The sequence below is a fragment of the Larimichthys crocea genome, chromosome X (genome assembly GCF_000972845.2).
Source record: "Larimichthys crocea isolate SSNF chromosome X, L_crocea_2.0, whole genome shotgun sequence".
Taxonomy (NCBI): Eukaryota; Metazoa; Chordata; class Actinopteri; family Sciaenidae; genus Larimichthys; species Larimichthys crocea.
Genome location: NC_040020.1, coordinates 22,095,066 through 22,122,898, shown reverse-complemented (window position 1 = coordinate 22,122,898; position 27,833 = coordinate 22,095,066). Strand labels below are relative to the sequence as shown.

General features: G+C 39.4%; 1 protein-coding gene across 1 annotated transcript; it reads right to left on the bottom strand.

Moving 5' to 3' along the window:
• Positions 1 to 13,842: 13,842 nt before the first annotated feature.
• On the bottom strand, positions 13,843 to 26,215 carry rassf9 (Ras association domain family member 9). The gene is made up of 2 exons (XM_010735471.3): positions 26,013 to 26,215; positions 13,843 to 16,282 (listed from the first exon to the last, which is right to left on the bottom strand). The coding sequence occupies exons 1-2, from the start codon at positions 26,057 to 26,059 to the stop codon at positions 15,016 to 15,018; spliced, it is 1,314 nt and encodes a 437-aa protein (XP_010733773.1). The 5' UTR covers positions 26,060 to 26,215; the 3' UTR covers positions 13,843 to 15,015.
• Positions 26,216 to 27,833: the final 1,618 nt, after the last annotated feature.

The following is a 27,833-nucleotide window of genomic DNA, read 5'->3' as shown; positions in this document are numbered from 1 at the left end:
CTCTAAAAAAGCTACACAGGTTCTTACATAAAATCAAGGGTGAGCAGAGTTAAAAAACACAAGGCAAAATTAAAAGTCCAATACAAAATTATGATTTTCAAAAAAAAAAAAACCCGCCCAAAGTCTCGCTCAGTGGTCCAGCAGTTCCTCTTGTCCGCTTCCTCCTGCAGACCTGGATAGCGTTTTGCTATCCACCCAAGCTGGAGTAATGACACTAACGGACACTGGCTGCTGCGCTTCAAGACACTCTCTTGTGGCTGGCCCTTGCGGGCATCACATACTGTATGTATCTGGTTGATTATCCTTTTCTGATTCCCTGACTTAACAGTAAATATTCCCAAGAGCAAGTCCTGAACGGGACCCCAAAAGTGAGATATGTCATGCATAATTGCCAGTTTTTCTCTCAGTGGCACAAATTCAAACAGCTGCACACCGGTTAATATTAGTTCTCTCTACCTGGAAGCAATGGCACAAGCTGGCCTGACACCCCCGCTGTGATGGGCAAGCCTGGGATGGCTCGACCTGGTTCTTTGCCCAGACAGTGGACCTCTCCGTGGGGTGGCGAAGACTGCGGCTCTGCTGCTGCAGCCGTTCAATAATCACCTGGGTTTCTGTGCTGAAGGTGGGAACAGTCAACTTACCTGAGGAGGTAACCTTCTCCCTATAATTTCTGCACATGCATGAAAATGACATTTGTTGGTCTTGAGTTTAAATTGTAGAATACTTTTTGTTCAACGCTAACTAGCAAATATTAGCACGTTAAACTAAGATGGTTATCTGCCAAACATCAGCTGGCCTCAGTGCAGCCTCATAGGGTTGCTAGCATGGCTGTAGACTCCTGAGCTGTGTCTCAGTACCCTCTGTGTATTACGCATAGTAGTGCACTCATTTCAGCAGGGCAGTGTTGTCTCAGTTTGACTAAGACCTTTGTGCACTAACCAGAAATGACATTTGCAACTTTTACTACTTTTTCTTCTTTGCCAAATTGCATTACAGGGTATTATATACAGAGTATTAGCGCCACCAAATTTGACCACCAAAATAAAAATAAACATATCTGCAACCTACATTCTTATATTGCAGTACTCACTGCAGCCACTGCAGCTTCAGCAGCTTCCTCGGGCCAATGAGGGCGAGAAGTGTCCAGCGTTCCACCCTCAGCTTTTTATCCATTATGAGTGCACTATCTGGGTACTCACAGTACTCTGCATTTTGCCATAAGTGACAGTGTGAATGTACCTATGTGCTCAAAATAGTGAGTGGAAGTATGGAATTAAGACATATTGTTCAAATCTAAATGTGTCATTAAATTGCTACACATTTAGCAATTACATGAATAAATTGAACAGCAATCCAAAAAAAAAAAAAAAAAATGTGTAAAGTGATCTGCCAGTCACAAAATGGTTATTAAATGTCCATCTTGTTCCACTACTCCACCCTAAGCCGCTTAGCTCTCATATAGAATTTTCCAGCCTTTCATAGTTGAACTTCTTGTTCTTCTGAGGTAATTTAATTCCCTGTTGTTCTATGGTAATGTGCAGTACAGCCCATTGTGTCAAAGAAACATGTCATCGGCCCTACGCAGGAAATTCCTGACTGAAATAGGTGAATAGGGGTTTTACACTCTTCAGTTTCCTTTAACCCTATCTCTTCATGTCTCTTTATCTAAGTGTGTAGCCTCAAATATGAGAGCGAGTGCATGCCAGATAAAGAGACAGAGGGTGCTAATCTACATGGCCACACAACACAATGGACCTTTTGTTAATATATTGTATAATGTCATTTGTGCAAGCCCTACCAAGTGCTAAAAAACAGAGCTGAGTGCGTCATCAGAATAAGACTGAACGTGAGATCAGTAGTCTCAAACTTTCAACCCTACAAAACTGTAAATAAGTTAATTGTTATAATGTAACAATCTATGAAATAAACCCAACAAGCCCAAAACACCGGATTGTTCCACCTCCACATTGAGGGCAAAGGAGCATTTGGTGTGGCTCTCTTGATGCTCAACCATGTGATCACTAATCCGATTCATGGCAGACTGGAGGGGTGAGAGACGAGATGACCTGACCTGTGTAACGTCATGTATGATCAGTTTAAAGGTTAACCGTCCCTTCTGCTGGTGTCCACATACAGTCCACACAAACCAACAGAGACACCCCCCACAGCAAACATGAATCAGGCATTTGGTTTGAAGCTTTTATTTAGTGAGTTGGCTGCTTTTATATAACTGCTGTCAATCACCTGACACCCACAGGAAAATACAAACTTTTGATATGCAGCATATTGTCTCTCTCAGTTTGGTGAGTGAAACAATTGCAGTAGAAGTCCATTTTCATAAATGAATTTACAGAGAAAAAAAGGTAAGCACAACACTTCAACAGTACACTCTGTGCTCACTATATTCAATCCCAAAGAAAGCATAAATATGGAGTTACAATTTTCAAATATATTTTTTGGCAGTTTAGCTACAATGAAAAGTTGTGTGTGTGTGTGTGTGTGTGTGTGTCCATTCTGAGAAATACTGTAGATGTTGCACTGTGAATTAAATCAATCCTATCAAACATGGACTGTTTTTGTTGCTGATCATCCAAGAGTGCATTTATTTTGGCAGCATTCAACATGCAAGATTTGTATAGGTGTCTTCATATTCATTTTTTATAATAATTACTAATGTTTTGAAATTATTTTAAGGTAATTCTGTATCTGAATAGGGTGAACAAAGACTGCAAATACATTTTACTCTGGTGGGTTCAGCCTCAGTTTAGCCTAGTTTAGGCTGGGTTATGTGCTTAGAAATGAGTCTTGAGACACTTGAGAGGCTATTGTGGCCATTCAGTGAAAATGTGTGTGTGTGTGTGTGTGTGTGTGCGTGTGTGTGTGTGTGTGTGTGTGAGTGTGAGATAGAGAGGGAGAGAGAATGAGCACATAAGCGCAACATATCCGTCTTCCACAGTACATTTCAGAACTGAAACACAGGACCACTGTATCTTTGTACCTTATTTCTATGCAAAGCGTCTCTATGGTTTAACAGAAGAAAAAGGTCTCTGTATGGGCTACTCTGCACTGTCTAAGAGTGTGTGTGTTTGCATGTCTGTGTGATTGTTGAAATGGCTGATTTACAATGACCCCCCTCCAGACAACATATAGTCAGGCCCCATTGTGAGCACTGACCTTTTTCTCTGCACAAACACACCACTTCCCTCACTTCCTGTGCCGCCTGCTACCACTCAAGGAGTGTGCTGAACTTTTTTCAAATCAGTCTCTAAGTATAATAAGTTTGCAAAGTTTGATGCACTTTTTTTAGTTGTCCTTGTGCAAATGTACATTATAAAGAATACGTCTTGTTAAGGACTCTAATTTAGACACAGATTCATGGCCTTCAGACCAATATATAAGTAAACATCACAGAAAATGAGCTCCCTAAAGTCACCTTTGTGCCTCTGTACAAAAATTTACAGTTAAAAAATACTATTGCTTTTCTGGCTTTTTCTAGCTGTGCACTATTTTAGGATCATCATTCAACTTCCAGTATAGTTCTTAGATGGTTATTTTAATGCAAGTTTAGCACACAAGTTAGAGTGTTAGTAAAACGCACACACCAAGCTAACAGCATGACTTTGTTTGTCTGTTCAACAGTTTTGTCCAGACTGAAATATCACAACAAATATTTGATGGCTTGCTGTGAAATTTTGCACACCACGAAGTCAACACTTTGAATTTTAGATTAGACAAACTGCCTTTTCCTTGCACTGTCACTGCCACTGCCACGTTGATTGGCTAGAATACATCATAGGAACCGTCCACTGATTGGTTAAAAAAAAAAAGCATTCTCCCTAGAAACGTTTGTCCATTCGTCGACTGCATATGGAGTCTGCCGAACATCTATTTTTCGACTTGTCTTTTACGCGGTGGCATAGAACAACAAGGACTTGTCAGACAGACACAAACCACACATCTCCGTCTGCAGCAGAATCTACATACATCTGTCTATCATAAACCATTTTAGAGATATTCACAGATATGTAAAACTTAAGACTTTTAAGACACAATCCGTCCTCAGAGGGTTAGAAAACTCTGCACTCTGAATCAATTTTCCGTTTCCTCAACAGTTTTGTCATTTTGTTGTCTGTCTTTCTTCAGTTAGCTCGCCTCACCCGCGCGCACTTGATCACGAGCAAAGTCACGTCGGAATATACCATTGTGTGAGGGGGTGAAAATTTGCTACTACTGTAAATAGTTCGTAAATAAGGAAATTTTTGTTAGAATGCCAACCTTAGTCATTAAGTGCGGATATTTTATAATAGGAAAGTGCAATTTAAAAAAAAATACGCCATGTTAAGAGGGATTGTTTGGGATCGTTAAATAGGCCACTCCAATTGTTGGTACTGACACATCACACCCAGATATTAGGGGGAGGTGGCTGTAACCATTGTTTTATTTGTAGGAAGGCAGTACAGTTCACATTTCATTTTATTTTGTATGTTAACTGTTTTTTAAACACATATTTTACCACAGTGAGTTCTACTGTCAAATATGAAGTAGAAACTTCCACACATGGAGTAACACAGAAATGATCAGCCTACAGAATGTTAATGCTGCACCTGCCTGACAGAAGAATAGGATGGATAATGACTACATGATTATAATGGCTTGGCTCTAAAAGGCAGACACTCTTTTTTAGTCACAATTGTTCCTGAATTTGTCAGGATAACTATCATTATGCAGCGCGTTTCCTGAAATGTCATATTTGCAGATGCAGGGCTGTGAGCTGTGAAGTGATGGTGAGTCACAGTATTTTAAGTATATTGTGCGTAAGTGTGTGAGCCACCAGAGTTTCTTGCGCCCTGGTAAAACAATGAAAACTATTTGTTTGAAGTGAAAGTTAAAACTTTATTACTTTCTGACATTCACTGCATTTTCCCACAGACTGCTCTAGACAATAACAAACCATAAAAATAACTATGTGCAAACACTCTCAAGCCCAGGTTCGTAGCCGACTCATTTGGTATCTTTCACATTCCTCCCACAAGGCCATAACTGCTTTCCTGAAAGCCCCCTTTTGATAGGAAACATCACAGGAAGCCACTGCCCATGAGTGCACAGGAGCGACTGGAAAGAGACCCCAGCCCACCAGGCCAGGCCCTGCTCTGTCATACATCCAGAGGAATGCAGCTCTTTGTGTCAGAGTCAACACAACTTCGATCTCTGCTGTAAATCCAATGCAGCCTGCCCGCCTGTCAGGATAAAGAGACAGAAAAAAAGAGAAAGTATGCAAAACAAAACCGTGTCTGGACTTGACTGTTTATTTGAAACTAAAATGAATTCAAGCACATCTCATTACTGTGAAATTCATTTCGGAAAATATTGCATTTTTATTGTAAACAGGACTATATTAAACAAAAAAAAACAACTTTTATTTTAACAGCGGTCAGCTTGCAGAAACTCTGGCTACACTGGATGTAACATGAATAAAGGTTGCTGAGCTTTGTCCAGGGGGACATTTGCTCTTTTAAAAAAATCCATGGATGGGGTCAACTGCCAATGAGCTGAGTGTGCTTGCAGTTACCATGGCAATGAGCAGTGAAACACACAGAGGCTGTGGGTGGGTTGTAAAAAGGGGTGTGTGTAATTTTCTGTTTGTGTGTTTGCTTTTTCATGTAACAGACACACAAACACGAGCAGTCTGTGTACAGTATGTATGTGCAGGTTTGTTGCGACAATAACAGGACCCCACTCAGGAAATTAGCCCCAAATCACATTAATCTCACAAACAGACTGGGGGTCTTCAAAGTGCCAACTCTGGAGGGGAAGTGCGTCTAGATTAGTGTTGTCATCTAGTCCCAACATGGCACAGGAAACAAGAGAGCCTCTTGCCCACCATCAAAGGCACTGCAGATCTAACACAGCGTATGTCGGCCTTCAGTAGTCTGCCACTTGAATCCTTCTGAGCTTTCTTTTTTTTTCCCAACGTCCCCTTTCAAAATCCTGAGAGAAACGTCTGTATACGCTCCAGACAAACAATGCTCGCAGTATTAGTATAGCCAAGTTACTCTTAAGATGAATCTTATTTGCTATTTGCTGCATCTTTTTCCCAGAATACGAAGAGTGTGTGAATACTCGTGTTGTTGTAGAAACATTGAAGAAACGCAGGACAAACATTTTATAATTCGCAACAGTGCTGAAATTTAAAGAAACATGATAAATCCATGACTGTTCTGAACAATGTCTCCAATTTGTCCTCCACAAAACTTCACATGTAGGATGGACATTTTCCAAACTAGTTTCAAGAATGTCTTTATCTTGCTTTGAGAAATGTGAACTTGTTCTATAGATCCCTTTTTTTATTTAAAGCAACATTATGTAAGAATTGGTATTTTTGTGGTACAGTGCCCACAGTTTCAGAGCACCACTGTGGTAAATATAGACAGTTATACATGTGTGTTTGTTATGATTACATTCTTTATGATCAAAAACTAGCAAGTCGACAACTTTGCTAAAGCAAGGTCTACAACACAAGTCACAGCAACCAGCCGATATTACTTGAGTCCAACAGCAGTCAGTCCAGCTCGGGGTCTGTCTTTCAGACTTTTATTTCACCACGCTCTCACCAACGACTAAAAGTCAGTCCCAGATTTACACTTCTTGCTCGGTCACTCTTCTTTTCTCTGTTATCCTCTTGTTGAATGTGACTTTTTTTAAAAAAAAATACATTGCACACTTCATATAAAATATATTTTGTAGACAGTCGACAGATTTTTTTTGGGCCCAAAATTTTTACTAAGGTTTGATGCTCACAAATGCGGACCAAAGGACACCCATGTATAATACGTAACCCCAACATCAGATCATTAAAACCAGTCAGTGATTCAGTTTGTAGTAAGAAGTCAAGAAATAAATGAAGCTCCAACTCCCTTTGTTAAAACTTTGGTAGTAAAAAATACATTAGCTAGATTAACCTGATTGCACACTCTTCAAATTCAAATTATGAAATGATGCTATAATATAAAAGCGACACTAATTAGATGGTACCTAGAGTAGACTTGTCACAGCAGCCTTTGTATGAGAAGAAGAAAAGGACATGCTGCTCTTGTAGAATTTACACGTAAGATAATAAAATTTAATTTCCAGAGTGCAGAATGTCATGGAGATGCATACAAGAAACAAACACACAACAGGTTTCATGTGTCATCTATATGCATGCAGCAGTTTTTCACTCTTACAGGTGGTAGATTGTGACCCCCCCGGTGAATTTATCCATTCACAGCTCACCAGCTGATTACACGCCTTGGAAAGCTGTAAACCACATGACAACAAACCTAATCAGGAATCTTACGCTGGAGAATGAAGGTGAGGATGGAGAGAACCACAAAGGAGATGTTGAGGAGTGTAGAGGTCATGCCGCAGGTTTGTGAAGAGGTGAAGCAACATAAACGAATTCCATGTTTACTTAAGTAGCTAATCAGAGCTTCAGTCAGGCAATCAGAGAGATGGGAGGCAACGGTCAGGTCCTCGTCCTCCCCAGGTACAGCACCGCTCAAATACCATCTTCATGTAGCCTGCTGTGTATGAAATGGACTTGAAGAAAGTACCCGTGTGCTTCATGGGAATGTAAAACAGGTCAGATAATGTGGACTGCTGTGAATCATTTCCTCCATGGTTTAGGAGTTATTTTCTTGGTATATCTGACAAGACTTTGCTTTCTAAATTCCTTCTTCTTCTTAGTGATACTACCTTTTGTGATGAATGTCATTTTTTTATGTGATGAGACATGCAATTAAGAGTACTGATCACTGAATAAAGCTGAAAGACTCACAAGAGACAGAGAGGAGACAATTCACATTTAGCCTCACGTGACTCCAATGACAGTCGTTCACACCAGGCCTCAGGTGACTCTAATGACCCGGATGACAATCGTCACAACAATGAAGAGCACTAACAGAACAATTGGCCAAAAAAAAAAAAGGCCCGGCTAACAATCCAAAAGAGGCTGATTACGTGGATCTCCCACCAGTCAGTCAGAACCATGGCCAGTTTAAATACTGTTGTGAAACTCATTTTGGAGTCGCTGTTAATAAAATACTTTTTCTTATACTTCCTTTTGCCATTGGAAAATGGCAAAAGGAAGTGGACAATTATGTGATGCATGAAGGCTCATGTTGATTTTTATAATACATGTGGGCTAAAGAATTTATATAACTGTATAATAGCAAGGGTGACCTTTTTTTAAAAGTCAAGGCCAAATGGTTAACCCATAAACTTGAAGAGGATGTTGCCATCAAACCTGATTATCTGCGACTTTGTTTTATGATACGTGAACTGATAACATGAATGTTTATATATGTGAGCACATGGAAATGGCTTGTGTCTGCTAATGTTTTGTTGGTCAGTGTGATTTAAAGTCCAGAAAACACAAGAACAATCATTTGTGCTGTCAGTCCAGCAGTCTCACAAGATCAGAACAACTGAGTGCCAAACATAACATGCACCTGATTGGTCAATATGAAAAAGAAACTCTTGTAAGTTTTACTTGAAAGTTTGAAATGAATTGAATTTCATTTTAGCAATTTTAAGAAATGATTTCTATATATAATTATTATAGACTCCTGCTGTTGATATCTTTCCATGCTTTGTTTCTGCCTCTCTGTCTGAGCAGGCTGAGATCATCTCCTGTCTGTCTCTCTGATGCTCCACACTCCACACTGTCTCACAACCTCTCATTATCAAGGTGGAGACGTGTTGCTGCTCAGACAGACAGACAGAGAACACCTGTAGAAAAGCAAACAGCCTCAGTCAGGAAAAGAAGCGTTAATAAAGAGGAAAATTAGCATCCATGCCAAAATCAAACGTGTTTACTGAAGCAGAGTGGGAGGTGACAGCTTTAAAGAGCAAGCATTTGAAGTGTGGGTGTGTGTGTTTGCGCAGAAAGCATTAATGCTAATACTGAATTTGATCTGAATTGGTGAACACATTATGTACAGTAAGGTTATAAAAAAAAAAAAACACGACTTGGATCACATTTCTAAAATTTCCCGTCTTTTAAACAGCAGCCAGCAGGTTTACCCAGCTACACCTACACACACCTATACACACACACTCTCTCACACCTTTCTGTGCTCTCTCTTGTTGCTGCCTGGCAGCAGGGACAGTTTATTGCTCCTTGGGCTCTTTTGATCAAGTGATTCATGCCTCTTGGAAGGGATGGCACTCCAAATGTGCTTTGATTGAGGCAATTAAGCCAGAGGCCCTTGAACTACTTTGACAAGTCCAAACTTGTACAGCATGAATGCAAATGTGACTACGATTGGTTGATGGGACCGCTGCATGGCCACTGCTTGTCATTTATTGTCATTTCTGTCCCATTTTGTCCAATTCTTGTCAATTGCTGCCAACAAATGTAGTGCTGCATTCTGAGTTTAGGACATAAAGAAGGATGAAAGTTCAGTGATGAATCGATGTAACAAGGAGCAGAAAGACTGGCTTTTGCTCTTGGCGTAATCATAATCACAAACTGTAGTGATGGGTGTGTTGCGGGAACACCTCACACAGACACGGAGCAGGATTCTGGCACATGCACAAGTTGGTGTTCAACTTCTTCAGAACCATCTGACTCCAACTCAGGGTACTAAATACAGTGACAGGTTGGAAATGGTATTTTTTCAATAATTAGTTACTCAGACTAAAGAAAATCAAGGCCACAAGACAACATGAGTTTTCTCGCAGTCATCCATAGACCTTAAACACTTCTATCAGACAGTGGTCAGTGGATTTTCAAATGTCACTCAGCTTCTATGTATTTCTAAATGTGTTTCATTTACAGTATTACCGTAGACTGACAAAACAGTCAGTACAGTTTGTACTGAGAGCGGTAAATGAAAAGTCGAGGGGCTTGCTGTTCTAGTTAACAGCAGATGGTGTAATCTCGGTCACATCACAACCAAAGAACAGCTCTGTAGCCCGGATGTTGAACTGCTTGCCGTTGGACTCCGTCCATACCATCTACTGAGAGAGATCCCGCATGTCTTCATCGTTGTCCTGTCCATCCCTCCCTCTGCAAACTAACATCTGCCTGCAGCACCATACACACCATCATCTTTGTTATGTGCTATTGTGTGTAACTTTGTATCTTGTATTATGTGTCCTGTGTGTTTTTTGCTTTGTACTGTTTATTATTGTGCTGTAATATGTTTTAATTGTCGAAGGGACTGTAGATAAAAAATAGCTGTAAGCTAACTCTGGTGCAGTACATCAAATGTAATTGTTTATGTTTATGTTTATGTTTAATACTGTACATGGTCCCATTAAATAAATTAAAATAATAATAATAGTTTGTATCAAATAATGAATCCTCTTTTCACTTATCAGAGCTTGCAAATTGCTTTCCAGCTCTTTCAAATGTGATTGGTTGGCCACATAATATTAAATTATTTTAGTTAAATGCTTGTTGGAAATTTAATATCAGGTGTTAAAGCCCCATTGTGTAAATTTTCCATCATAAAGTAACAGATTTTTCATCATTTTGATGATACACTGACTTGTAATCAGGTGCCTGTCACTCCCACTCTGTACCCTGTACATCTGTTCTTGCACTGTGTAACTCTGGGTACAATGGTAAATGGACTGTACTCATATAGTGCTTACTAGTCTAGCACTTTTACACTACGGATCACATTCACCCATTCATACATGCTACAATGCAAGGTGCCAGCTGCTCATCAGAGAGGGGATAATCATTTATATGCACAGTCTTCAGGAGCAATTTGGGGTTCAGTACATTGAAGAAGATGGCTAATAAGGGAAAATGAGAGTGAGCGAGCAAGAAGCCGCTTGGCAAGAGTAAATCTGGGACTGACTTTTAGTCATTAGTGAGAGCTTGGTGAAATAACAGGCTGAAAGACGAGCTGGACTTCTTGCTGTTAGACTGGTAAGTAATATTAGTTGTCTGCTATGTCTTGGTATGTTGTATTGTTGCACTTAGAGTCAACAGCTTGATCATAACTAATGTGATCTTAACGAATACACATGTACAGCTGTCCACATTTACAACAGTGGTATGGCACTGTGAAAGTGGGGGCGCTAAATCAAGAATATCACTTCACATTAAATATGATTTTATTTCCCCTGCATGGAGGAAATAAAAGCATATTTCATTTTTCCCTCCCAAGACCTTTTTGAGAAATATATTCATAAACAAGGACGTAACATGACATAGATTTGTAGCTTTTTGTAGCAATTATAGGCTGGTTAATGATCTTTAAACCAACTTGTGTGTTCTAAAACATTCACAGGACAAAATATTCTCTTTAATGCTGATAAGCTGATTAAAAAAATGTGTCTGGCAATTCTAAGTAGACCTAATCTGATAATAAGGTTGAAAAGAAGAAAGCTGGCCAGCCAGATAAAACACACTTACATAGTAGCCTTCCTGTCATGCCTTCCTGACTCTTATCACTTCCTACAAAGGTCTGTGTGAAAAGATAGAGGTACAGTAAAAGCTGAGAAAACAACATGGCTTGAGATAAATTTAACTTTCGGAATATGTTACAGATATCTGTCTGTAACATATTTTAAACATTTTTCTGGGTAAATACATATACTGCTTTTCATCTTCAGCATTGGATCCACAGCTGATGACAAATTATGGTTTACTGCCCTGGCCAGTCATCTTAACTGGGAGGGCTGAACAGGTTTGCAGTCAGCCTAATTGTCATTTTGGTCAGTGTAATTATTGTTGTCGGCAAACACACTTGCATGCTGGCAAGCCTTTGAATTGCTGATCTGCTGCCGCGAAAAGAGGTAAACATTACCTGAGCCTGCAGCCTTCTTGAAACTAGGAAGTGAAGTCACATTGAAGAGAGGAAGAACTAGTTTCTCTGTTTCTCTTTTTGTCCTAAGAGTATAGAAAACATAATGATTTTCCTGGCTTTGTAAATCGTATATAATAATTTGGGGACAAGGTTTTCATTTAAAGATCCAGAGTGTTCCAAGCAGTGCACGGTTGAGAATGGTATTGTGTTTTTCTGAGGCTTTTACAATCTGCCAAGGATTGTAAATATACACCCTGTGCTTTGTTCACCTTCTTTTGGTGCCTCAGCTGTCTTTAACAGCAGCTAATGTGAGAAAGCACAGAAAGGTCCTAAGTAAAAAACATAGCCAAAATCAGTTCATTTCATTATTTACTGCCACTTGAGAACGGCAGGTGCCTCAACACGTCTGCCAATAAAATAATGAGGTGAACTGTGTTTGTCTGGTTTATAAGGCCTCCCTGTGCTTCCCCCTCCCCTCCCTCCCCTATCTGTCAGAATAAATCTCTGAATCACTAATACTCTATTAACAATGTAGAGAATATTGTTGTTCTACAGCTTTTCTATGCAGTGTGGCGTGCAGTGAATCTAAGGGGGGTCACAAAAAATGGATGACATACAATAGAAATATTCAGGCACTATTAGACAAAGCTGATATTAAAAATCTTTATTTAATTGAAAATATGGGTTTAAAGCTCTGACAGTTTTTGACCCCTCGGAGTCTTCATCAGGGCATAAATAATAACAAACAGCTTGATGGCGCCTGCTTTCAAATATTGGTGAAATAATTATTTTTGCTGCACCAGATGTCCCCAGTTGGTCTGAACTTTAAATAGACTAAAGTGGAAATAGAAAACTTCTTCTAGCATTTGCAGGTAATACTATTATTTGTGCTGCTGTCACAAAGACTGGTAAACTTTCCTCAGAGTCTTCTCTGTGAAGAAATGCAATGTAAAACATGACAGTCTTGTAGCTACTATAAAGGAAATAAAAGAAAGAAACGTAATCACTGAAGAGGTAAATTAAAATTGCCACATTTTTTTATTGAATTTGGGAACCGGCAAAATAACCATAGGTATTACAGCAATAACATAGTTACATGTTATTGCTTCCAAAAACTACAGCAGGGGTTGGTGTCGGTTGTTAACATTAGGAGAAAAGACGTGATTTTGTTGTTCATGTTCATGAGAAAATGAGAAATATCATGTCCGATGGTAGACTGATCCACATAGTGACAGCGAGGCTTATATAGAACCAATCTAAAATTGGTCTGTGTTATTACACTGTACAATCATGTACAAACATTTACTTCATAAGGAAAGTTGTCCATTTCCACTTAAACTTTAAACAAAGCTCTGCATTCACCTGCCTTCTGGTTGAACACCATACTCAATTATTCAACATTCCTCCAATTTTCAACTTAAAACAGGTCTGATTTGCATTTCAATATAAATTCCGCCAAATGTCTTTTTATCCCAGCTTTGGTGTGTGCCCTTTGGTAAAACGGAACATGCTATAAGTACGCTAATAAAGCCCTGTTCCATCAACAAGTGTGAGGCACCGATGCAAGATTGTTCACAAGATCTCCGGCCTTTCATGCTTGGTGGAGTTCCTTAGAGGCTTGAAGCGGTGAAGGAGGAAAGGGGGGTTAAGCAATTAGTGTGTGAAATAGATATCCTCTGCTTTTCCAGCAGCCTGCCCCCACTCTGCCCAGAGTACAAAGTGTTAGTCTGTCAGCAGTACCTTGACAAGAGGAGAGTGCTCGCTGTTGTTTGTGCTTGCCTGGCGACCATCTTGTCTGATTATATACTGCAGTGACTGGAAGGGGGCTCTGTACTCTCTGTGTCATTTCTCTCTGGTGACTCAGAAGTTTGAGGAACCTATAAAAGTCAATTCTGTGTTGTTGCCACCTAGAAGTCGTTTCTTCTTTGTGGTTTTAACATTAACACCTTCTGTTGCTAAGCTGTATTTAACCACTTCGAAGACATAATTAAATCCTCAGTGCCTGGCACCAACAAACTCAACAGCAGAGTCATAATTCTTTGTGACATTAACAGTATTAGTGTTTATTATGAAAGCTGAAATGTACATTTTACTTTATCATAGCTTTTGTTTTAAGTATGGTTTACACAAATATAAATAGGTGTTTGATCAGATCAGCAGATGGGCCCCAGAGGGGAAACATCTCAACAACAATTATATGATAAATAAATCTTTTTTTTCCTCAAATTGTCTTTACAAATTGTGCTTGAGTCAGAAGAACAATCATTTACAGTGGTTACAGCAGTATATTTACAGTGTAGTCCAGAGGAGTGTTAAATTCATAACAAATCTTAAATTCTACATCCAAAACAGTGAGCTATTTGTTTTAATATAAAACATTGTTAATAGACTTATGTGTGTACAAAGAAGTGCAGCTTCATAAATAGCTTGAGAACTTTAAAATTGGAACTGGAAGACTGTACATTCAAAACTTGAAGTAACTAAGCCGGGTCGACATGGTTATGCTAAGATAAATCTTTGCTTCTTTGTGGGCAGAAATGTACACTTACAAGACAGGAAACCCAGCCGTCATAAACAGTGATGGACTGCAGTTGGTGCATACATGGCTCCAGTTTTGTGCCAAGCATATATAATCCTTATGTCACAGACCTAAGCATCTGTTTGTCTTTAGAAATGCAAAATGTTATTTAAAAACACTTGCAGCTACTTTTTAAGGTATTTTTAGAACCCTCAAAGATTCCTGTCCATGTGGATTAAAATAATCTTGTTCAGTGAGCAAAAAACATCAGGTTATAATTTTAGTTAACACAGTTTGAGACAGATATCAAGCTTCCATTTCTTTTTGTTGTTGAGAAAAAAACCTTTAAAAGCTGCAATTACAGTCATTATTGATCAATGTGTTGGACATTCTAAAGTTTTATAGGAAAAAAACATTACAGTATGAGTACAGTGTAACATCCTCACATCCTCCTTGTTTTTTTTTTTTTTGCTGACCAACAGTCTAACACACAACGATGTTCATACTGTCATATGACAATTGCAGAACCTTAATTTTGAGAAGATGAAACCAAATAATGCTGAGCAGATTGCCATGGATTGATCCTTCAGAAAAAAAAACTGATGCTTTGTGACTCAAATAACACACATGACAGACACAAACTGGGACTAGTGCATATAGAACATTAAATTGCAGGGTGAGCCGGGTTGTTCAAACGTCTGTGTCTAGTGGGGGAGGGAAGTCGAGACACGGTGACAGTGAGTCCTGACTGTGTGTGGAGCTAATCCCAGTGTCGGAGTCTGTGTCTGTAACGTCTAGAGGGGACAGGTTGTGTTTGAGTTTCACTGTCTGTGAGACACTGCACTGAGTCTCACTTTTCAAAGGGACTGGGCTGGCCTGCTCCTCTTCTCCTCCGTCCCCAATTCGCAGTGTGCTCAGGTGGGCAGCCAGCTGCCAGTACTCCTGATCCTTGGAGACCAGTGCAGCGTCACAGTGCTTCAGCTGCTTGTCTATTTCTGCAGCTTGGTTGTGAAGGGACACACCGGTGAAGAGGCTGTGCTTCAGTTCATCCTGTAGCCTCTCGAGTTCAGCTGTGTCAAACGATTCGTCTGTCTCCACGGGCATCCAGGAAGCAGCAGCAGCTCCTTCCTGTTCACTGATCTCATATTGGCTCAGAGAGAAGTCGGCCCTCCTCAACTCAGTGTCAATGTCCCGGGACAGCTGGAGGATGAGCTCCTGGTGTCTCTGAACCTGCATCTCAAGCTGTTTGACTCCATCGCTGGTGTAAAGGTACTCCTGCAGCTGCTCATCGATGTGCTCCTCCAAACTCTGACCACAAGCCTGAGCCAGTGGACTCTCAGATTCAGGTTCCTCCTGCTCTTTCAGATCAAACCGCTCAATCTCCAAATCCACCTCCCTCATGCGTTGGATTTGCTCTCGGATGGTGTGATCCTGGTTCAGAATAAGCTGCACCATCCGGTCTATCTCGTCAGCACCTGGGCAGCTCTTGCTTTCCTTGTGCAGCTTTTCCAGCTTTCGGAAAGCTTTCTTCACCATGCGCTTTTGCCTCTCAACCGGCAGAGACTGATTGTATTGGGCACGACTGTTCTCCCATCGCTTTGGCTTGGCCCCCTTGGCCCTCCCTGCCTTTTTGGCAGGCTGAGGCACAAAATCACTGGTTTTGACTAGAATAAACTGGATGAAGGGTCTCTGGTCACCCCAAGCATACCAGAGTCTGAGAATTCTGGTGAGAGGAGGCAAGGCCCTCTCAAAACCCTTCCACCGCTCAACAAGACAGAAGTCCTTGGCTTCCCCGTGCAGGACCTGCTTCTTCTCTGGGACTGATTTATGATCTTCCAGTAATGCCTGAATCAAATCTGTACATGTTGTGTGCTTCGTTACTCCACAGACGACTTTCTCTTCATTGCAGACAGTAACCTGAATCTCTTTTCCAACCACAGGCTCTGCATCTTTTGTCCTAGGAAAGAGAAGGGAAAAAAATAAGCTTATACAATAATTTTGACTTTGGACTAAAACATATGGAATGCTTAACCTCTTACCATGTCGGTTTTTGTTGTACATTTTAAATACTTTTTATGCCAAACTGTTTGAAAGAACCCAAGACTGGTTTTAATGCTTTCAACATTCCTTAAAATGTTAAAATAATTCAGATGTTTGTTGCATCATTTTACACACTATAACCAAAATGCATCACATGCTTCCATATTTTGTATTTTTGGAAACATTTAGATCTCAACAAGAATTTCAAAAAGTTCTATGGGTTTTAACATTTTTTCTGCACAGCAGTATTTACTGCTTGTTAAATGTTAGAAGAAAGGATACTCAGATATCAACAACACACAGAAATCATCAATCTTGAATGCAGACAAATTATCACAAATTTCTATATAGCTTTTTAAAAAATGATTTCTTTGGGCATTTTTAGGAAAGTTGCAATTCCTGGGAAAATTTGAACTGACATTTATGGTCCACAGAGGATTAGTGTACTGACTTTGGCAAAGCCCTGACTTTATCCAAGCACAAGCGGAACTGGTTCTTGTTGAGAACCGGTTTCTGCACGAACGTGCAGAAGCATTCGCACACACAACATGCAACATGCAATATTTTTAAATGAATGTCGTGTTTTTGACACGCTTCGGACTGGAGATTAATCTCAACCTAGCAGCAGCGGCAGCAGCCAGGCTATGACCACCTCTGCAGTTACTACGGAAGGTAACTCTGGTAAATAACACACTGCCTACCATGTTAGCGCGATGTGCTTCTTTGTAAAACATGCTATAACAGTTAACATTAAACGTGTGTATTTGCCACAGTTACACATCGTTACTAGGCTGTGGGTCTCTTTTGACTTTGCTGTTGGTTTTATAAGGTCGTGATACTTCTAACTAAACAAAGTTGATGCTGATCAAACTGTTTGCTCTCCTTTTTTTCCCAAATGAGAATCGATAAGCGAATAAAAAAAAAATCGAATCGTTAATCAGACTGGATAGTGGAATCGGAATTAGGGATGTAAATAGTTAATCGATTAATCGGTTAATCGTCAAAAAGAATGTAATCGATTAAATTAATTTAATCGGGTTAACTGAATCTAGGGCCATTTTCCACAGGAGTTTTTTTCAGTGAGATTTCATGGTGTCGTCCAGTTGAGGGTACCATTGCTTAATCTAGGCCACAGCGAATGTACCTGAACGTAACGCGGCGACAGACCCGGAGTGGAGTATGGAGCATTTCAAACTAAGTAATGATGACAAAGACGCTCAGTGTAAACTCTGCGGTGCTACGTTTAAGTTCAGCAGCTCTACGAGTTCACTAAGATACCACCTTCAAAACCTGCAGCCGTGCTGACGTGCTAGCAGTTAGCATTAGCCACTAAGAATTAAATACATGCTAATGCTAACATGCTAATTGCTAGCGCGTCCTCGCTGTCTGCTCCTGTGTGTAAATAAACACGCTCAGCTCACTCGTCACTCTCAACATTTCTGCGGGAAATTGTTTAATAGAGGCCCTCTAATTTTATTGTCACCTTCCTCAGGGATGATTGAAGCTGTGTTCAGTCCTACATGTTACTGTAAGTTTCCAGGGCTAGTAATCTTACTGTGACCTTTCTCAGAACAAGGGAGATTATAAGTGGTGCTGCTAATGTTTCAAGTTTTTAATCTAAGTACTTTACCAGATAATGATATGTAGGCTTAATATTATGTAGGCTAAGCCCATATTGTATAGCTTTAAAAAATATTTTATGTTGCTTAATGTTTCACATCAGCCAGTGCAAAATTATTTTTTTTATGTATTTCAATTTTCTGTGCAGAATTTATTTTGGTTAAATGCCATATCTGTACCGTATCCCCACTGGTACAATAAAACATTAGTTGAGGAATATAACATGCATTTTTTATTCAGTATATAAGCAATATTTTCCTTTCTGTTAAAGACACCATGAGAAATGTATGTTCTCAGGAAAAAAGCTGCTTATCAGTTAATCGTTAATCGATCGATAAGGTCAATCAACTAACGGTTAATGAATTCATCGATAATTTGCATCCCTAATCGGAATCGTAAAAATCTTATCAATTCCCATCCCTAGTGCTGATTAGCAAATGTTAGCACACCAATGAGCTAAACTAAGCTAACCTCACTATGGTGAACATGGTAGACCTCTGCATTCACGGTATTAGCATGCTGATGTTAGCATTTAGCTGCAAGCACAACTGTGCATTAGTAAAATCTCAGTGACCTAGGCCTGTTTGTTGCCTTATTGGGTCAGTATTTTTTATGTTTTCTTGTTTACAAAAAGTTAGATTCAAATCCTTTACAAGTTTCTTTACATCAACAGTTACAGAGCTGCAATTTGAAATGCACCAAACACACATTCTCCCACTCATGCTGTTGACGTCCTTCCACTATTCTCAGTACTATATTTTCTTAAATAGATCCTACTTTGATGGTTTTCCATTAGGTCAGTGAGCAGAAAACTACGTTCAGTCATTTTGTGCTCCCTGGCATGATTCTATTAGAGTGTTAGTCATCGACTTAGTCATCACAGATGATCACTTAATGGTTCAGTTCTGAGCTATTTAACCCCAAGGCCCTCATTACCTTTTTGTCTGGACCGTAAAACTTGCTCAAAAATTGACCTCTGATGGGCCAATGATATCCATTTTTTATGTGCTTAATGGACCACCGGTAATATCCAGGACCTAATATCCAGTCATTAAATGATAGGCACCGGCAATGCAGACATCCACAACATGAACAAGTAATCAAATAAGTAGATAACATTGCCAGACATTTCAATTTGATTTCAAGATAAAGAATGATGTATCGTCTGATCATTTATATGAAAGATAAAATGTTAGGAATTATCTACAATTCATTTGATTCATTAGATTAACTCTGCATCTGACTGCCAAGTTTCTGTCTCAGTAAATTACTCATATTTAAAGTTAAATCCTTCACTGAAAGCAAAAAATAAGCGACACATAATACTCTGTAATTACATTTCAGCCTGAAAGAAAACAGAGAAAGATTATCCATATATCACCAAGAGACCAAAACTGGAGCTCCTCCTCTAACACTCACACTGAAGACTGGTTTTTGGAGTTGAAGGAATGTTGGTCTGTGGTTTTGCAACCAAGCAGGCAATGCTTCATTAAACTGTTAACAGTAATAAATCAGAACAATGTGCTTGTAATCCTGGTTAATGTCAAGGTTCATCTGCAGTCCACGAAACATTTTATGGCAAACTCTAATGCATCACCTAGGGAGTTGGCAAAAGACTTGTTAACTCGGACAGAAACCACAAGGCCAAAATGATAATTACCTAATGTGTTTTTTTTCTCTAAGCTTTTTCAGTTTGTATTTCAGTTCAAAAGAGGGAGAGAAACCTGCATTCAAGGACGACTGCCCAACCACCTTATCTACAGTGTATTTACCAACAAGCTTTGTGATTAACATCAAATACTATGGGTGTTCAACCTGGCTAGGTGTTATTCATCACCTCAGTATGTAGTAATGGTTTCAGGTCTGAACATTGCGTCATGGTGTTTTTATCTGTAGAGATAACCTTGGTTGACTGTAGCTTGCATTATCATCACGAGGGAGGATAGACAAAGAAAAAACACGTCCTCTGAAGATGATACAGACACTACCCGTCTGTATGTCAATGCAAACAAGTGAGATGTATGAAGAACTATTCAAACAGGAGAACTTAAATGCTGCATTATCTCACAGTCTGTAGATTTTACACTCCGATACCACTGTGTTTTGGTTCCCACACTGCGTGAAAACACACAACTGGTGCATTGTGTATACTGATGGTGGTGAATAAGGTCTCAGGAATGCGATACGTATGCAACAATGCAAGAGGCTGGTTAATGGTTATGGAGACCCTTGGAGACGAGCGGGGCAAAACAAATACCTGAGCTGTGCACAGGCCAAACAAATCTCCAGCACGCCCTCGGCAATCGAAGACAACAACCATGGTGACTTTGACCTCAGCCTCCAAATTCCTCCTACTCCTACAGGAAATGCTCCTGTGCAACACTACTACTGTACAGGAGAGAAAGCAGTGGGTGGACATGGTGAAGGCCACACCTGTACAGTACAATGCAATCAAATACAACAGCTGTGCAACACAAAACATCTGTACAACTTATAATATTCAATATTTGTTGATATTCTTTAAATAAAATTAATTAAGTGAAGTGCATATTGATGCATCTGTAATAATGCATGCTTCATCATAATGTTTCATTGTTGGTGGTAAGGGAACTGTAATGCATTTTTATGCATTTAAAAGAATCTATTCAGGAGGGAAAGAACATTGTGATCAGTACAGTATAGCTGTACCAAATATCTTAATAACATTCAATAATATTGTGCAGCACAGATATTTCCTACAAACACTAATACCAAGCTTCATGGTCAAATCTGAACATACAGGTGAATAAACACGCTCTACAGACAATTGGGTGTTTCAGATAGAGTGACCCAAGCCCTCAGCTGTGCAGGAAGAGGGTACAGCGAGGCAGGGAAACACCTGTATTTGTCCCAGGCCACAATCACCAACGCTACGACAACATCCTGCCACCACAGTTCAATGGACAGAGGGAGGAAGGGGAAAATGGATTCCATAGCGGTCACTGTGGTCTGTTTTCAGCTCCACTCTAATGCGAAGAAAGTGTTGACAAATCTATGATTGTGGCAGCGATAGCCATATTTCAACCTCTTGGAATAAAACTTTTAATGTCTGACAATGTTAAAAATAAACTTTGTGTCCATGTTGGAATGTGTAAATGTTTCTCAGAGGCTGAGCTGCTTTGGAAACAGATAATTTAAATGACTGAATTAGTGACTTTTTACTATTAATAAACATTTGTGGCCTTCCCTTTAATGATATTAAATCCTCAGCAGGCTAACTTGCTTACCAATATAGTTAAGGCTAATTTGGGTAGTTTGAAATTAAAATAGCAGCTATGGTAACTACATTAATGCCAGTTTAGATGATTCTAAGAATGCTAGGCTTCATTACATCGTTCTTACTTTTTGACTTTTTTAATTGGCTACTATACCTTGGAAGACGTTTTATGACAAAGAGCAGAAAAACGTGGATGTACAGCGTAGTCCCCTCTGATCACCAACTTTTCCTAAAATCCACATTTAGGCCTAGCTGTACATGTAGGACACAGTGGCAACAATAACAGACTGCAATGGCCTGAGACTGACATCCATCAAGATAACACAACCTGCAGACTTTTCTCTAAACCTTAGCACCTTCTTAATGGAACAATGATTGTCACGTCTACCAAGAAGACAAATTAAATGTAGAACTCGTGGAAAAGACTACAAAACTGTATCAGTGTAGTCTCATGATGATGAAACTGGTTGAATTCACTTCTGGGAGAACCAAAATCCCTCACAGTCTCTTGTCGACTCTGCCAGGACAAACACACAGACTGCGCGCACCATTGAGCTGATTACATCGCAGCTAATATGTTCATAAGGGCTGTCACTTTGGGTGCCATTTGATATTCATAGCTTGGGATTAAGCCGAGGTTCCAGACGCAACAAATGAGGGTACCCTCATAGCTCACAGCTTTTGGGTGATAAATGTGATAAACTCAAACAATCTAATAGGAAGCGTGCCAGTAGAATCAAGCAGTGTGATGGTTAATAGAAAAAAATGAATAAAGTTCTTGCCACAGTGAGGAAGGATGCTGTGCAGTGAATAACACAGGACGGGTTAGACCTCAACATCCCATGCTTGAGTGAACCCAAGAAACCTGAGCAGACCTGCTTGACCGCAGTTTGAACTTAAAAGCTGAGATACCCACTGAGATGTCACATTAGTGTGGGAGGAAACCACATTCAAATTATATGAAATTTCAGCACAGGTTTCTGCGTGGGTTGATTACGTTACAGCTTCACTGTGGTGGCATGGCTCGCCTCCATTCTAATACTCGTAATGACAGTCATGTAGACATTAACAACTCCCTTCTGTGTCATAAATTTGCAAGCTACAAGTTACCACAGAGGACTGCATGCTGGCGGTTTGAACAAGTCACAACAAACTTTTACAATTACAGCTCTACAGTGTCTCGGCGTGTTTCCTCAGATCAATAGTGATATGATAAGGTGATACAGAGATTTTCAACTGAAACAAAGCTGTGATATAATATCAGCAATAGGCCCGTAGCCACTGTTGTCAACAGGTTCAGATTTTCCTGCTATAGAATGAAAATATAAATTACATACTGATTAGTCGGGTGGAGATGAAATTATAGCTTTGCTCCTATGACTGAAAAGTGGCGCTGAGAGTGCAGTAAAACCTGATATGTATACGCTGTAAATCATTCCTATTAGAGGGTTGGTTCACTAAATACATAAAACATACAACAAGTATGCAGACTATCTGGGATTTATTGCCAAGATTTCCATCACACACCAAAACAATGAAAGTTATTGAAAATTTGTTTGTGCTGCTCAAAGCTAGGAAAAATTATGTTTACACAATTACACTACACAGACCAAAAATATGTGATACTGTAGCCATATGGAAAATTGTTACAGTTCACCCTGCAAGGACACATCTCACATATGTATGTTTGTAGAAGATTTTATAAGTCCCAAGTAGCCACGCACAGCAAGTTTTATATTTTGAATGAAAAGAAAAGGATTTACTCTATCTGTTTCATTTAACCACAATTACAACCACACGGTAGAGCTACAAGAGGAAAAGTCAGAGGATCGCCAAAGTTGTTATATGGAATCCATCCACTTTTAGTCCGGACCAAAATGGTAGCCTGACTTGGAACCCGTCAGCCAATGTTTGGCTATGATTTAGCCTCTCAAGAGCCAAAGTTCCGGGCCTTCTAGAGTAGCCAGCGGATATCCAGAAAACTGATATCTAGGTCAAGACTTCCTCTGCAGTCTGAATAGCAACCTGATACATGACAATGACGAGGAAGACACATGTCTACTTATCTCTATTAACAGATATCTGCAGGTAAATCCAGATACATTTCATAAAAATTTTAATCTTCTTTAAAATATCATGTAATAGCTGCTGGGTCCTGAGACTGCATTTTAGCCAGTGTGTTCCACCTCTTTTGCTCAACACACTGTTTACCTGCATGCAACCAAAGCCCGCTGGTTAATACTACTCGGACTACAAACGGAAACAAGAACAATGCCTAAAACCTTGGCCTCTTCTACGGATTCTGCATTCATACGCATGTATAGGTTTAAAGAGATTATGGATGATTCACAAACCTCATTGTGAGTTTTGCATACCTCTAAAGCTGTGGGGGCATGGCACATCCCTTTGCAGACACATGACCTTTGCATTGTTCCCCTATAGTAAATGTTAAGGCCATGGAACTTGGTTTCTGGCAAATGCTAATGCATTGTTTTCATCTAATTAAAGCAGCTCTGTTTCCAGACTAACCACCATACAACTTTACCCATCATGATCATAAAAGGTTTCATCAGGCTCAGGATGCCATCGACTCAAGTTAAAACTAATAATAGAAACAGAAATTCACCTTCCTCATAAAAACACGAGATGTGAAACACAGTGCATGTGCTCTGCCTGGTTTCAGAACAGAAGAAAAGCTACACAGAGACTGTGTGAGAGATAGTGGATGCTGGACAGGAGACGCTTCCTCTCGCTCTTATCTGATCGAGGATGAGGGATTGGTGAGGAAATAACATCACTTTTCTATATGGATGTGTTGATCTCTGGGATGACTCCCACTCTGATAGGCATCTGTGAGCAAAGACACAACACACACCCTTTCCCCTCTCTTCCCTTCCTCTGTGAAACCACCCACCCTTCTTTTTTTTCTCTCCTCCCTCCAGCAGGTCTGTGAATCACCAAATGAGCTTTTCCTCAGTGAAAATAAATGACTTATTCTCTTTCAACACAATTGAATGATTTCATTGTTTGCTGCGGCCCGCTAATTTGTGTTAACCAAGCAATTTCAGAGAGCTAATTGGCCCTGTGCACAATGCTGTCATGCTGCAATTGTGGCTAAGTGCAAGATTAAGTGGAAGTGGTCACTACATTGCTTTGGTAACATATGTCACTGGCTGGCAACCATTAAATCTGAAACCCTTTTGAGGCCTGCGTGTGCTGTTTCACCAGTTTGACACACAGGACTTTCCAATGATGCACTTTGATGGTATAGAGCTTTAAAATAAATGTTGTCAGCTGTAATTATCCTCATATATTAAGTTTTATCTGGAAAGTTTTGATGTTTCAACAGGCCGCAGCTTCATCCTGTCAATCTTTAGCAAACATCCAGCTCCCTATGTCAGCTCTGGTAAAAGCGTGTCTATGAAATCAAGCGTTTGACATATCTACAGATCTAAACACTTCAGGTAATTATAGGTGTCGCAATGGTAATTACTACACAACATGAAGAAAAAAATAAGGCATCCAATGGAAACAGCCTCAGTCAGACTGTTTGAAGTATCAAAGATAATTCATCTCAGCTCTGTGTGTACATTCATTTTGCTGCTGGTGCCACTGTCAAAGACTTTTTTTTTGTTACAGTAATTTAGTATAAAAGCCTCTTTTATTTCTGAACTTAATCAAAACCCTTTCCATCAAGTTTGGTGGTAAGCAAGAGTCTTTACCCACAAATAAAACCTTCCCGATCCTTTGCAACATGAATCCTGTCTGTACCCTGCAAGGGATTGGATCATGACCTAGATACTCCAAAAGAGAAACTTTGTTTACCAACTGTACACAACAAAAGTCTGCAGTCAACTATACAAATAGAATTTGTGCGTCAGGAACGGAGGACAGCTTGTGGTTCAGTAAATCTAATTTTCCCACCTTTTCAAAGCTTGAGGCTGGATCTCAGCTGCAACACGGGGCACATCAAAAGGCCAAAGCTAGCCACTCAAGAAAATTGCTGGAGCAAATTATACGAGTGTTGATGACAGGATCTCTCTCAACCTGAAGTAAGGAGGACTCTGGTGTCCCAGATGAAACGTATTAAAAATAACATCTTTGCAGTAATTACAGAGCAGGAGAAGATAAAATCTGTTACAAGTCAATGTACAGTACAGTCTTTCCCATAACGGCGAATAATAACTTACACCTCAAGGTAAGAAGACTTATTTGAAAATATACAATTTAGTGAGATTAAAATTATGTGGCAAAATTGTCTTAAAATAGATAGACATACCTCTTTATCAATAACATTCCAGCATACTACCAGTATAATGACACCGAGAAAACTTTAGGATTTCTAAATGCAGCTTCATGTTTGTTTAAAACAATAATGTAAGCGTGTCTGACGTTACTAATAATCCTGAAAAACAAATAACCTTATATGGAAATTTTATATATTGTGCCCCCCTTGTTCTTAATGATATATATTAATATATTTGTCTTACTCTAAGATATATTTTATGTACCACCGAATCACCTGTTGTTTTACTTTACTTGTTTTAGACAGTAGTTTGCAGTATCCTTCCTAATATTAGTGGTCAAAACAAAAAACAGAAATGCATTCATAATTTCGCCCCTTGTGCAGATTACTCATAAATCCAGTGCGCGTCGCCTTGTGCGTAACTCTCCCTCCTCACCAGTTCACCACAGAGTGCTTGAAATCGGGGGTAACAAAAACACACTGAACAGGTTTTCCTGTCAAGAAACCTCACTCTTATCAAGTTACCTGTTTTTCAGCCGAGCTTTCAGGAAGTTTTTTCCAAACGGAGCCATGACTCTGGAGCGCAAGGAAATAAGACCAGCGATCCGAAATGCGTTACAGTCCCAGCATGGCAGGACGTCGGACACTTTGTGAAGTGTTTCCGAAAAGTTGAGAGGGGTGTCCCGACTGTAACTCTGTCCGCCCCATCCGAGGAGAGAAGGGAGGTGTTCCTCAGACTGTGCTGGGATTTATTGGTGAAACTCTGCCCCCTTCCACCTGCGGGAACAACCCGAGGAACTACCACGAGCGCAAAAATTAAATGTTTGTGTCCACTTAAAAACTTAAAACACTGATTAAATGAAAAGAAAATACTGTAAAGTAAAGTCACTATTAGACTAGTGAAAGTAGAAAGTTCATATGACAATATGAGTGCAGAAATCCTATAATTATACACATATTAAACATGAGAAATTTGAAAGTAAAAACATGCTCCTTTACTATTTGCACAAATATTTAAAAAACATATTACAGAATATACAGGAAATTACACCAAACATATAATACATAAAAGATACATTTATTACATTAATATACAGAACATTACTATTAAAAAAAAAGAAAGATAGTCAGTTAGCTATACAACTTATATAAAGGGAAACAGGAATATTAAGAAAAATAACAATAAAGCCTCTGCAGATTATTTTAAAGGATTATTTATAAGTGATTAGGTGGATGTTAAGAGGTTGTTCTAGTCTGTTAGTAGCTCTGTAAATGAGTTTTTTCAATTCACTGAGCTGGGTACCAATATGATCCTTCACAGCCAATCTGGGTTGAATTAAAATATTGGCATCTTTGAGTCGATAGTACATCTGAATAATCTGGCCATGATTGAGGAAATCCTTTACAATCTTGGTGAGCCAAGAGAGGCTGGAGTGCTGGTTCTAACAGAGCAGCAAAGTCTAGTGTTACTACTGTTTTGAGCAACTTAATAATGTAAGTAGTAATTCTGCAGGGTTTGTTTTAGATGCAGATGACTGTAATATTGAACAATAGTCCAGATGGCACAAAATCAATGATTTAGAAACTTGACTCAGTGTGTGCCGCTGTACGTAGAGGGAGGGAGAACACTTTCTTCTTTTCTACTGCAGTACCTCGGTGAAGATGAAATTCATACATGAGAGGAATGCATCCTGCTTGAACTCCAGTCGGAATCTTTTTATGCATGAAATATCTTTTGCAGAACACACACACAGAACATTTCTGAAACTGTTCCAATAATGATATTTACTCTGTATTGAAATGACTCTGTGGGGACCAATTAGTGTGACTATGGCATGAAACTGGCATTGTGTACTGACATTACTATACCTAAATACTGGATTTTATGTGACAGAGTGCAACATTATACACCCAGCCCTGTTTTTGTGTCATTACAGTTCAAAGCAGCACAGATTCATTTAGGTTTTGTAATGAACAACAATTAGAAATGTTTGTAATTAGAGCAATTACATCTGGCCAATTGATTAATTATGTTTGTGTCTACAAAGAAAACAAGCAGTCATTTATAGAAACAGTGAAATGAGGAAATGACTAAATTATGTTCAGGAAAAGTTCACTGCCAGCAGGAATGCTGATAATATTTTAATTCATTTATGAGAGTCAAGTCCAAACCAGAGCATGAGCTGTGTGTTGACATAATATTCATCCTTCATTTGTTTTATGTTTAACTGTGAACACACATCAGGCTGCATGTTAGAAATATATCAGAGGAAGATAATCAAAAGTAATAACTAAAACTTTCAGAGGAGATCATCCAAAACTGATGCTTATGGGACTCTGTGGTAA